Source organism: Lithobates pipiens, unplaced genomic scaffold, assembly GCF_037356315.1.
Source record: "Lithobates pipiens isolate NorthernLeopardFrog02 unplaced genomic scaffold, aLitPip1_a1.2 Scaffold_13, whole genome shotgun sequence".
NCBI classification, from domain to species: Eukaryota; Metazoa; Chordata; class Amphibia; order Anura; family Ranidae; genus Lithobates; species Lithobates pipiens.
In genome coordinates, this window is record NW_027507718.1 from 250,935,049 (window position 1) to 250,947,633 (window position 12,585).

General features: G+C 38.2%; 1 protein-coding gene across 1 annotated transcript in view; it reads left to right on the forward strand.

The window, feature by feature from the left end:
* CDKL2 (cyclin dependent kinase like 2) overlaps positions 1-12,241 on the forward strand; it is a 73,825-nt gene extending 61,584 nt beyond the window's left edge. Inside the window, exons 10-13 of the mRNA XM_077476533.1 lie at positions 1,414-1,510; positions 4,518-4,653; positions 8,243-8,349; positions 9,688-12,241. Of these exons, the coding sequence (XP_077332659.1) occupies positions 1,414-1,510; positions 4,518-4,653; positions 8,243-8,349; positions 9,688-9,753 (406 nt within the window). The 3' untranslated portion in view covers positions 9,754-12,241. The remainder of the gene's footprint in view (positions 1-1,413; positions 1,511-4,517; positions 4,654-8,242; positions 8,350-9,687) is intronic.
* Positions 12,242-12,585: the final 344 nt, after the last annotated feature.

The following is a 12,585-nucleotide window of genomic DNA, read 5'->3' on the forward strand; positions in this document are numbered from 1 at the left end:
GTGGGGTGCTTTTAATCCCAACGAAGAGGTTAAAAGGAACCGTGTTTCAACGCTTCTGAAGCACTTTTCAGGTGTTTTGGAAGCGCTGTCCATTCATTTAACACCCCAAAGATGCCGCTTGCAGGACTTTTCCTAGCGTCCTGCAAGAGCACCACCTCAGTGTGAAAAGTCACACTGAAAAGAATGGGAGGCGGATTTCAGGTGTTATTTAGAGGCTATTTATAGTGCTAAAATGCTTGAAAACCATCTCAATGTGAAAGCGGTCTTATACTAACAAGGGAGATGGTGTCTTCAAGTCAAGTGTGGTCAATTTGTTTACTACACTATATGACCAAAGGTATGTGGGAACCTTACTGTTACACCTACTGTAAATTATTGAGTTCAGGTGTTCCAGTTAAGGAGTTTGTAAAAGGCCCTTTTATGTTCCAGCATGATTGTACCCCATGCACAAAGCCAAATCGATACATACATTGTCTGACCAGTTTGATGTGGAAAAACTCAAATGACCTGCACAGAGCTCTGACTTTAACCTTATCGAACACCCTTGAGATAAAGTGGAATGGTGTTTGTGAGCCAGGTCTTCTCAACATCAGTACCTGACCTTACTAATGCTCTTTTGACTGATTAGACACGAATTCCCACAGACACACTCTACAATCTTGTGGGAAAAGTGGAGGCTGGTATGGTTCCAAGGAATGGGGGGGCGGGGGGGGGGGGGGGACACAACAACTCTCTTAATTCTCATGGCTTTGGAATGGGAAATCCATCAAGTTCATATAGGTGCGATGGTCAAACTTTTGGCCATATAGGGGTTCATTTATAAAGCAAACTGTTAAACAATCTTTATTAGCTCTTTCTACACAAATATAAATAGTAGTTGTGAGACACTTTTATGGGCATATCAATAAAAGTAGAACCATAGGCAAAAAAATGTTTTTATTATTTTGAATAGCGCAAGGGAGGGTTTTAACCCCTGTCACCATTTATGTGCCATTGCGGAGATTTCTCTTCACTTTCTATTCCATAGCCAAACAAGAAATGAGGAGAAATCCCTGCAAATTAGGGAATTCCCTGGGGACCCCCAGGTCATCAGAACTAGTGTCCCCGTTGGAAGATTTCCCCCCTATTATTTTTAAATTGGGATTTTCTTTTACTTTCCATGTGTATCAGGCCATGTGTATCAGGCCTAAAGCTCGCTGTGAGTTTCATGTATAAGATACTGTTTTTGAACTACATTGCTACCTACCTAATTTGCTATTTGCTAATTAACTTAGAGGTTCTGAACTGCATGAAACCTCTTAACCTATTGCACGTTCTTGCAAAATGTTCTAAAATTCATCTAATATTTTAATATTTTATTAGTTATATTACTATGCCATTTGTTAAGGACAGCATATTTTCTTATTATTGCAGGGGAGAAGAAAAGAGTAAAATATATGTAAGCAGTTTCAAACTAAATGGAGGAAGACCTGCCCAAGGAAATTCTTATAATCAAAATGTTTCAAGTCTGGTAAGGTCATGCATTTTTTTTTTTATAAACAAACATTTTGGGCTCTAATGCAGAGTAACCCATTGCAACTAATCATCTACTCTCTTTCTTTGTTATTGATGAAAGGCAAAATTTGATTGAACTGGAGTATTGTACTTTACATGCTATTATTCCTTTTTTGTATTGTATAATTCAGTAAATACATTTAAATGCCTCTTTTATATGGCTTTTTTTCCACCCAGCGTTTAACTACAGTTGGATAGCCGAGAAGACCTCTCAATTGCTGAAAGCTTGATAAATGAAGTACAGGGTGTTTCCACAGAACATGATTTATTTTGTTGGATAGGCTCGTATTTAACCTTTTTTATTGATTAGCCAAGACTATCTCAACTTCTAGTACATAGCCTCATACATAACAAAGATTGCCCAGGCCACTGAGCATCCCCCCTATTCCTCAGAGGTTAACAAGCTATATACTGTAATACTATATGTAAATCCTGTAAGTGCCAACTTGTGGGCTTATTCCTTTGTTGGTATATATATTTCTCTGAACTCACATGCTAGTTACATGTTTACAGAACATAGGGAGTACAGCTACCACTATACGTCCAGCTTTTTGGATGCTGGGCCTTCGAGTGTAAGATACAGAAGCTGCAGATTCATTTGAAGCTGCTTTGCCTGCCCCTCCTGCCCAGTCATGGAAGGCTTTTTATGATGTGAGCCCATTCACAAAAGTCTTTTGTAAATGGACAGTGGAGGGGAGGAACGGGCAGTCACACAGCAGGCACATAGCTGTACTCCCAGTCCCAGTGCTTAAATTAGTAAATAGTAAATCAAAGAGAGGTGGCATACATCTCACTGGACCCAACGCCACATAAGCCAGCAGATTCTTAAAACGGATCAATTTCCTGGAGTTCTTTTTTTTTTTTTAAACAATCCATTCTGGGGAATATATCTTATTACAAATGTGCTGAAACAGAGAGGCTGAGTAAATGCCATGAAAGAGCTACTTCTACATGCTGATTTTCTGTGTTTAATACATATGATATAAGTAAAAAAAAAAAAAAATGAGTCTAAATGCATTATAAACCTCCCAACCTGTACCCTGTGTTTTTCACAAGGTGTGTATTGATCATGTGTTTTCATGATGTAATTTATTGGCCTGTACACTCAGCTATAGTAGAGTAATGCCCTGTACACACGGTTGGACTTTCCGACGTCAAAATCCGTCTGATTTTTTCTGACGGATTTTAGCCCAAACTTTGTCTTGCATACACACGGTCACACAAAGTTGTTGGAAAATCCAATCGTTCTGAATGAGGTGACTTACAACAAGTACGACGGGACTATAAACGGGCCAGTAGCCAATAGCTTTCGTCTCGTAATTTATTCTGAGCATGTGTGGCACTTTGTCCATCGGAATTGTCTACACACGATCGGAATTGAAACAATCGGATTTTGTGTTTGATCCAGCTCTCAAACTTTGTGTGTCAGAAATTCCGATGGAAAAAGTCTGATGGAACCCACACACGATCGGATTTTCCGAAAACACGATCCGATCGCACATTTTCCGTTGGAAAGTCCGACCGCCTGTACAGGGCATAAGTCTTCACATTCCTGTGTCAGAATTTTATGATCATGTTTAACCTCTTCCCGCCCACACTTTAGTCAAAAACCAGCTACAGCACAGCTCCCCAGTTCTGGGAGGTTGTCCATGGACATCATCCCATGACTGCGCCTCCCGCAGGGCCCTTTACCATGTCATCAGCTTTGTCTAATCAAAGCTGGTCACATGTAAACAGACTTGCCAGCTTTTGGTAATCCTTTCCTTACACAGTGTTGCATGACTGCACAATTGTCATTCAAAGTGAAATCACTGAAAATTGGCCTGCGCAGGAAGGGGGTGAAAGTATTGAAGTGGTTAAACATGAGGCATGCTGTGTGGCACAGCACAGGTTAATGCATAACCTGTGTCTGTATTTTGAGAACTGAGCTCACAATTACTATACAATAAAATCTTGGATTAAGAATAACTTGGTTTTAGAGTGTTTGGCAAGACAAGCAAAATTTTTAAATACATTTTGACTTGATATACAAGCGATGTCTTGATACACAAGTAGTGTCATGTCACAACTGAGTATAAAAGAGAAGAGAGGCGCCTCTAAGTGTAGCAACATGGTTATATTTAATGAAGGTACAACATTTAGCAACTCACATGGTTGATGATTAAAAGAAGTACATCTACAGTAAGAATTCAGTTATCCGGGGTAAAGCTACCCTGTAGCTTCTGCTGGATTTTGCTTCTAATCCCCTTATAGAGGCTGCCATTTGTGAATGGACATTTTACGGTTACAGAACCTATCACATTGTTATAATCTTTTTATATGGACTATAAACTGAAGGGCTTATGAATAAATGGTTGTGGAAAGAATCATCAGAGTTTCCATTATTTCTTATGGGGAAATGTGCTTTGATATGAGTGCTTTGGATTACAAGCATGTTTCCAGAACGAATTATGCTCACAATCCAAGCTTTTACTGTATATCTCAAAATCCCTGTGTTTTTCTGTCTAGCACTCTGCAGGTGAGCACTACATAGTAATTAGATCTGATACAGACACAAAAAGGCAGAGCAATAACAGAGATTTCACCTTGCTGGAAGAGATGTGTTTTTGTCACATTAACACTTCCAAATTTGTGATGTAACACAGAGGAAAGGGCTAGGCATGCACTGGATGCTGTGTGACATGGAACGTGATGTCCTGATTTGACCTTGTCAAACTGCAGTCACAGCAAGTGACTCAGTCATTACAAGGTAAAGCAAACAAACAGCATAGGGAATATAGCTACAGTAATACCTAGGTAAAACAACAAAAACATTTGAAAGTGGACAATGCCTTTAACAAGGCTTTGTTATCAATGGGTTTTCAGTGTGCAAGTGTGACAAGCCAGAATAATTCAATTAAGCAAAGTAAAGTAAATGTACCTTTTAGAAGTCTACGTTAACTCAAAGATGCTTTTGACAACAGGTTGCCAATGAAAAGAGCCTTCTTCAACTAAACAGGAAAAAATGGGAGTTTTCAAGAACCGACATGAGGCTGCCAGAGTTGAGCTATGGCCATTTACCAGAACTTAAAGGCACAGAGGGATATAATTTCTATAGTGGTATGCCTTTATTATTTTTTTTCTTTATCTCATGCTTTTCTGAAACTATTTCCCAATATTATTAGTATTGGTATTAGTATACACTCACTGGACACTTTATTACAGGGATCTGCAATTAGCGGACCTCCAGCTGTTGCAAAACTACAAGTCCCATCATGCCTCTGTCTCTGGGTGTCATGCTGGTGGCTGTCAGAGTCTCGCTATGCCTCATGGGACTTGTAGTTCTGCAACAGCTGGAGGTCCGCTAATTGCAGATCCCTGCTTTATTAGGTACACCTGTTCAATTGCTTGGTAACACAAATTGCTTATCAGCCAATTACATGGCAGCAACTCAATGCATTTAGGCATCTAGACATGGTGAAGACGACTTGCTGAAGTTTAAACCAAGCATCAGAATGGAAAATAAAGGGGATTTAAGTGACTGTGATCGTGGCATGGTTGTTGGTGCCAGATGGGCAGGTCTGAGTAATTCCAAAAACTGCTGATCTACTGCGATTTTCATGCACAACCATCTTTAGGGTTTACAGAGAATTTACAGAAAAAGAGAAAATATCCAGTGAGCAACAGTTGTGTGGACAAAAATGCCTTGTTGATGTCAGAGGCCAGAGGAAAATGGGCAGGCTGGTTTGAGATAATAGAAAGGCAACAGTAACTCAACTACTTGTTACAACCAAGTTATGCAGAATATCATCTCTGAATGCACAACACATTGGATCTTGAAGCAGATGGGCTACAGCAGCAGAAGACATCATCGGGTGCCACCCCTGTCAGCTAAGAACAGGAAACTGAGGCTACAGTTTGCACAAGCTCACCAAAATGGACAATAGAAGATTGGAAAAACGTTGCCTGGTCTGATGAGTCTTGATTTCAGCTGTGACAATTAGATGGTTGGGTCAGAATTTGGCATAAACAACATGAAAGCATAGATCCATCCTTCCTTGTATCAACGGTTCAGGCTGGTGGTGTAATGATGTGGGGGATATTTTCTTGGTACGCTTTGGGCCCCTTATTACCAATTGAGCATCGTTTACGGCCTATCTGAGTATTGTAGCTGACCATGTCCATCCCTTTATGACTACAGTGTACACATCTTCTGATGGCTACTTCCAGCAGGATAGTGCACCATGTCACAAAGCTCAAATCACCTCAAACTGGTTTCTTGAACATGACAATGAGTTCACTGTCCTCCAATGGCCTCCACAGTCACCAGATCTCAACCCAATAGAGCACCTTTGTTGAATCTATACCACAAAGGATTAAGGCAGTTCTGAAGGCAAGGTGTACCTAATAAAGTGGGCAGTGAGTATAGAAACCCCTTCCCCTTATAGCAGCTACTGATTACTTAGAACCCCCTGAGTTGGGTCACTTTATTTAAGCAATTGTGTGTTATTTCAAACCATGTTATGTTTTAAAAGCTGAATCCCAGACACAAAAAATATATTCCTCAACAGCTGTAAAGAATATAAATCTACTTTGTGTGCACTAAAAGCCATTGAAAATATGGTTATTATCTTGTAAAGCAGTTGTAACTTCATCACTGGGCTGTACATATCCCATGCAGAGATTATAGTTGTGGGAGGGACCCAGCAGGCCCCACCCACTACAAGTTGCCTGCAAAAATCTACAGCAGGGGTAGATACAAGACCAGTCACCTTATACAAGGAGAGAGAGCAGCAGTGACTGGTCTTTATTGCAAACAACCATTCATACTGGATTACTGCAATGATCTGAAAGAAATACAAAAAACTAAATTTCAATAAGGAATATCCATGTCTCTTATACTATGCTATTTGTTTATCCTGGAGTGCAGTTTTAAAGCTTTAAGTTAGATAAAAAAATCCTCAATCTTCAGTGACTTAGTTTACCTGTAATAAAGGATGCCCACTTTCTGTAGACAGCTAGATTCTGTAGAAATGTTCTGTGTATGGATGCCCGGTCCTCTTCCTGCTGCAGAGCTTCTGTCGCTGAGGGACATAATAGCTCTGAGTCTTCTGTAAAGCTGTAGTGAACAAGTTCTTTATTGGGTCCCACCCCCTCCTTCCTTCTCCTCCATTGTGAAAAGTTGTTTCATAATATACACTGCATGTAACACTATCTCTGGGGGAGAGTCAGATAAATCACAGGATCCTTTCCCCATAGTTCAGAGATTGTGTTACAGGAAGTATACACTATGGGGTCGATTTACTAAAACTGGTGAGTGCAAAATCTGTCAAAGCTTAATGGAACAAGCTGAAGTTAGAAGCTGATTGGCTACCATGCACTGCTGCATCAGATTTTGCCCTCTCCAGTTTTAGTAAATCAACTCCTATGAAACAACTTTTCTCATAAGAGGAGGAGGGAGAAGGGGGCAGGTCTTCATCCAACGTTTGTTAAATGTAGCTTCACATTGGACTCAGAACTGTTACCAGAAGTTCACCAGCAGGAAGAGGACTGGGCACCCTGCATGGAAGATTTGTACAGGATCGAGTTCCCTGCACAATACCATTAACCTAGGTCACTAAAGCTATAGGTAAAAATTTGGAGGGGTGGGGGGTTAATCTTCAGCTTTAAATAACAAAAGTTCTTAGAGAGGCTGAAGCCAGTATTAGGGACAGGCAGATGTTTCAAGAAAATAATAATGGTGGTGAGACGTTTATTCATCCTCAAGAGCTCATTAGTGCTCCCAGTATAGTTTACGGGCTGACTGCCATATCAGGCTGCTGATTTTTGGTTGGGATTGGGCTACGTGGAGCAACGTTTTTTTCTGTAAAATGTTTATTCTTTTCTGTCTTTTTTCCCCTTTTTTGTCTGGTGATCCTGCGAATAACATACTTTCTTTCCCTTAATGCCCCATACACACGATCTGAAAATCGGATGACAGATCCGCAGTTGCAAGTAGAACTTGAATAGGTTACTAAAGTTATCAAAATTCTCATACGACAGAATACAAATTCAGAAGTAATGTAATGTGTTGTAGTGTATTTCTATTGTCTTTTCAGTTGACAACGGTACTGATTAAATGAAAATCGTATGATCTGGTAGCGTACAAAAAAATAATAATAATTTGTGCTTGTCCGATTGGATAATATCGGATGAACTGTCGTAATCGGCAATCAAAAGCTGTGTAACGGTATTTTTCATACGATTTTCAGATTGCGTGTACAGGTTATTAGGCTTTGTTTACATTTTTTGCGTGTTTGCACATGCACGTCAAGGGTAGAGCAGCCTTACTGGTGAGATAAGCAGAGGCTAAAGACAACAAGCTTTTTCTGAAATTGTGCCACACTGAAATGCGTGGTGCTGCAGTGCGTTTCTCTGCGGGGTGGGAATGCACATGACTTTATGCGTTTTCCCCAGCCACAGAGATGTTAACCTAGCCTTACTCAGCCCTTATTCTATGCCATTATATGGGGGGTGGGAGAATTAGAAATGTTTTAAGCTTCAGGTCAGTTCACAAGTAGTCACAAGGATACTGCATTTTTGGCAAGATTAACCAATATTTTCTATACTTGCTAAATACAAATTGACATGGAGATGGTAAAAAAGCTTAATTTGAAGTTTTTGTTATTGTAATTAACTATTGTCAGATTAGTAATAAATTATTTTGTAGTTCGCAGTTCAAAGTTGGGAAAGAAAGAGAACAAGACAATTCCAGACTCCCGCATCCCTTCTCTTGCTACAGTTGATACTCATAATTCAAACACAGCCTTACCACAGGTGAGACTATTGTTTTATACAATCTACTGTGAATAAAAGCAAAAAAAAAAAAATGTTTGGCAAAATGAATTAGCGCTAGGTGTCAATTCATATCCATACACTTCACATTAATAATAAAAATAGTGCAATAAACAATGTATTAAAATACCAATAAAATGCCAATAGTAATAATATGCAATAAGACATAAAAGTCCATTGGTGTCCTAAAAAGTTAATTAATAAATGTGCTTGAGAATCCTATTCGACCTGCTCCACACAATTAAATGCAGAATTTTCACTAGTAGTAATATGCAATAAGACATAAAAGTTTATAAGTTGAACATCTTAGTGCAATTGGCATTAGATAGTGGGAAGGCCTGCAGGGGTAATCAATTAAAACTTTTCAAAAGTGAACCTGTGGCACAGTGTTTTAAATAATATTTAATAAAAATCTGTTATTGTAGTGTACTGAAGATACTTTGTTCATATCTCTTCAAGAAATGTAAAATGAGTACTTATCCTTACATTACATATAGATGCGTTCTGACTGATCTGAGGAAGGGTGTGAAACAATTAAGCCCGAAACAGAAATCTCTGTCTGAACGATATTCAAAATATTTTTGTCTGGAATGACCTTTTTGCTATGTAACTTTTCCTGAAGAATTTGATAAATAAAGGAACGATTTTTAAATGCAGCAACCTTTGAACTTTATTCGTATATGTGAGGTCGGTGGGAAGACCTGCTTGCTGACACTAACTTCAAAACTGGGTGCGGTTCTCCTCCACACTACAACATATACTTACATTACATGTACAGAGAAAATAGTCGTATGGGCCCTCTTACCTTCCCACTTCCTGGTTTCTCTAAGGCGCAGGTGACATAGCCAGGGCCTCACAGATGCACCCTGGGAAGGCTATGTCACTAGTTCCTTCCAGGGAGATCTTGTTCTAAGCTAAGGGATCTTGGGTTTTTTTTTTGTTTTCAGCGATAAGTGTAAAGTCATACGGTGCATGTCTGAGATGAGGTACATGATGCTATACTCATCGGGCGAAAATTCAAAAGCTCCACCCACCCTCCAGGAGCTCGCAATACTTCACAATAGTCAGGTTTATTAAAGGGGGGAATAAAAGTTCCCTTACTGGCCACTATCTTCTGAGATTGGGAAATAGGAGGGTTGAGGCCTCGTCTGAAAGCTAAAAACAATCTCAGAAAGCTACTTTCCTGGACAAGAAGGGTGCAAGTAGTACTTGCAAATATTCAGAAAAGATGTCAAGTTAACTTTAGAAAAATAATAACTAATTGGGTCATATTTATTAGGTACATTAAAAATAACAACTTTATTTTATTTTCTCTTGCAGTTTTCAGGGAATGTACCTGACACCCTGGATATTTCAGAAGCAAATTTCCCACCAGTAGAACATTGAAGGATCATTTAAAATAGGTTCACTTGACTAAAACAATTTGGAGCCTTCCAATTTACATTAACCGCAGTAATGTAAAATCAGTGTTCCTAAATAATGATCATTATGAAACATCTGGGACCTTATCTTGGATACAAAATGCTAATTCAGCATAACATTAAAAGTTATTTTAAAAGACGTTATGTTACCGAATGCTGCATGAAGGATGACATTGATTTGAATGCCTCTGATTAAAGACAAGTCAACTTTTTTTTTTTTTTTTTTTTTTTTTTACTTTTGTATATTTCAATTTGTATATCGGGGAAAAAAAGCTTGCAGCAAGAAGAGAATTGTATTGAATGACTAATTATACTTGGAGCTCTGCGACTTAGGAATCAGATAAGTCTCAATCTCCACTACATTCTTAGGCTGGATTCACATCTATGTATTTTAAGTGCATTTTGCAGATTTGCACTGCAAAAAGCACTAAAAATGCATAGGTGTGAATCCAGCCTAAAATCGAGTGTGTATAGTAATGTAATATGCACTCTTTCCTTCAAATGTATTCATTCTAAGGATAAACTCACTGTCAGACAACATTTAATCTCTTTTATATTATCACATGATGATAAAGAACTGAATATGCAGACACAATAATATATTCAAAATAAAGTGCAAGAAGCAATGATGGTGTATGTAGTGCAATAACACAGTATATTTATAAAGGGCAATTTGTATTTCATTGTTTTCTCACAGAATACAAAGTTTCCAGTCTTTTTTGCCATATAGGGAAAAAAATGTCTGAGAATTGCACAAAGAATTTATATGTAATATTATCAGTTTTTTTTTTATAGCACCTTGTTTTTTTCTATATTCTTTTCATGACCAACAACATCCAACCGAATTATATACAGTATATATATATATATATATATATATATATATATATATATATATATATATATATATATATATATATATATACTTATAATTTTCATGCCTTTTATCATATGTATCTGGTCTGGAGTAGCGGGAAGATTAAGAGCCACGCAAGCTCTTTAACCACTGGTATAATTAATCCAAATTACATAAATCCTATTTAACATTTTGACTGTTTCAATAAACAATGAGACAGTTATATCTGCTTTTCTAAAAATTATTAAAAGAAATGTTTCTCTTCTTTATTTAGTATATGTAAGGATTTCACTGTAGCTTTAGACCACGTGACTTCTGCAGGGCCCAGCAGGTCAGGGGGCCCAGTGCGATCTGTCTGCACAATTATATTTCAAGACAGAAATAGCATTGGACAAATACCTTAAAAAAAAAAAAACTATGTATATATTGTTCTGAAATATGTAACACGTAATGTAGTACACTGCGGTATTAGCTATTGTTTGAAAATTACAGGGATCTCAACAACAGTATCGCTTTTGGGGCTCATTCACACCATATGTACATGAAAACTGATGGGAAAACCATGCAGATTTAACTTGCAGAGACACGAGTTTACATCAATTTCACATCAGTTTTCATACACATTTCAGTGAATTTTTATGCACGTTGACATCAGTTTTCAGGTGCGTTTCAGCGACTTTTGATGCACGTTGATATTAGTTTTCATGCATCAGTTGTGTTCCCCCACTCACACCAAAGTGTTGATGCCACGTCAGTTTTTGTTCCGCACAGAAATCTGCAAACATGTTGCAGATTCCTGTGCAGAAATAATCTGCACGTGATACCAGTGTTGTGGTGTGAACAGGGTACATAGAGAACAATTGTTTATTTGTTCTCTTGCAGAATGTGTGCAGAAAAACTGACATCTCTGGACCATGGTGTGAACGAGGCCTTAAAGGTGAAGTAAATCCATGAATTTAACTGTTTCCCAAAACAGTTACATGCAAGGCATGCCATGACTGATAATTAGAAAAAAACGATAAAAACCCTTACAGAAAGAGAACTGAAGAAAGCGATAGCTCTCCTTCAAATAAAGATGGGTTGTTTAAATTGAGATACAGCGTCTGTAAGTAAGGTCAGCACCAACACTCACAATTTGATAAAAAATATACTTTTATTAATAATATCTAAAAAACACACATCCATAGTGCACATTAAAGGCCACAGATGAATACTTGAAAGTCGGATGCTTCAAAATGCAGAATTAGCCAACATGTTTCACAAAGACGCTTCATCAGGGCTTTGCATTTCAACAATGGTACTGTTGTAATGCAAAGCCCTGAAGAAGCGTCTTTGTGAAATGGACGTGTGTTTTTTAGATTTTTTTTTTAGATATTATTAATAAAAGTATATTTTTTATCAAATTGTGAGTGTTGGTGCTGACATTACTTAAAGACACTGTATCTCAATTTAAATGTCCCATCTTTATTTGAAGGAGAGCTATCTCTATCTTCAGTTCTCTTTTTGTAAACAATATAGGGATTGTGAGATTGTGTCTGTGGCTGGAAATTCTCCCATCAGTGTATTCTATATGCTTTAATAAAAATCCTTAACACAACCAGAGAGTAGCTGAATACTCTATCATCTCTAAAGTCTGTGAGGAGAATGTTTGATGAATATCTGCACACTTGGAAAGGCTGCAGCTCTTCTAAAGAGAATATTGGATTGCTCTTGTATACTGAAAATGAGATAAGGAGAAGGTTTGACCATCTAAGTGTATCTTATTTATTATTAGGGTGTACAATCAAGTACAAGAATGCACACACAGGATGATGGGGGGGTTACATGGGCACACTGTGTATACCAGCTAACATGTCTGGGTGTCCCGCAGGAAATGGAGAGGAGAGGAAAAAAAAAGGCCTCCCTCGTTCCTTGGGGTGGATGGAACAGACAGGGGCCACT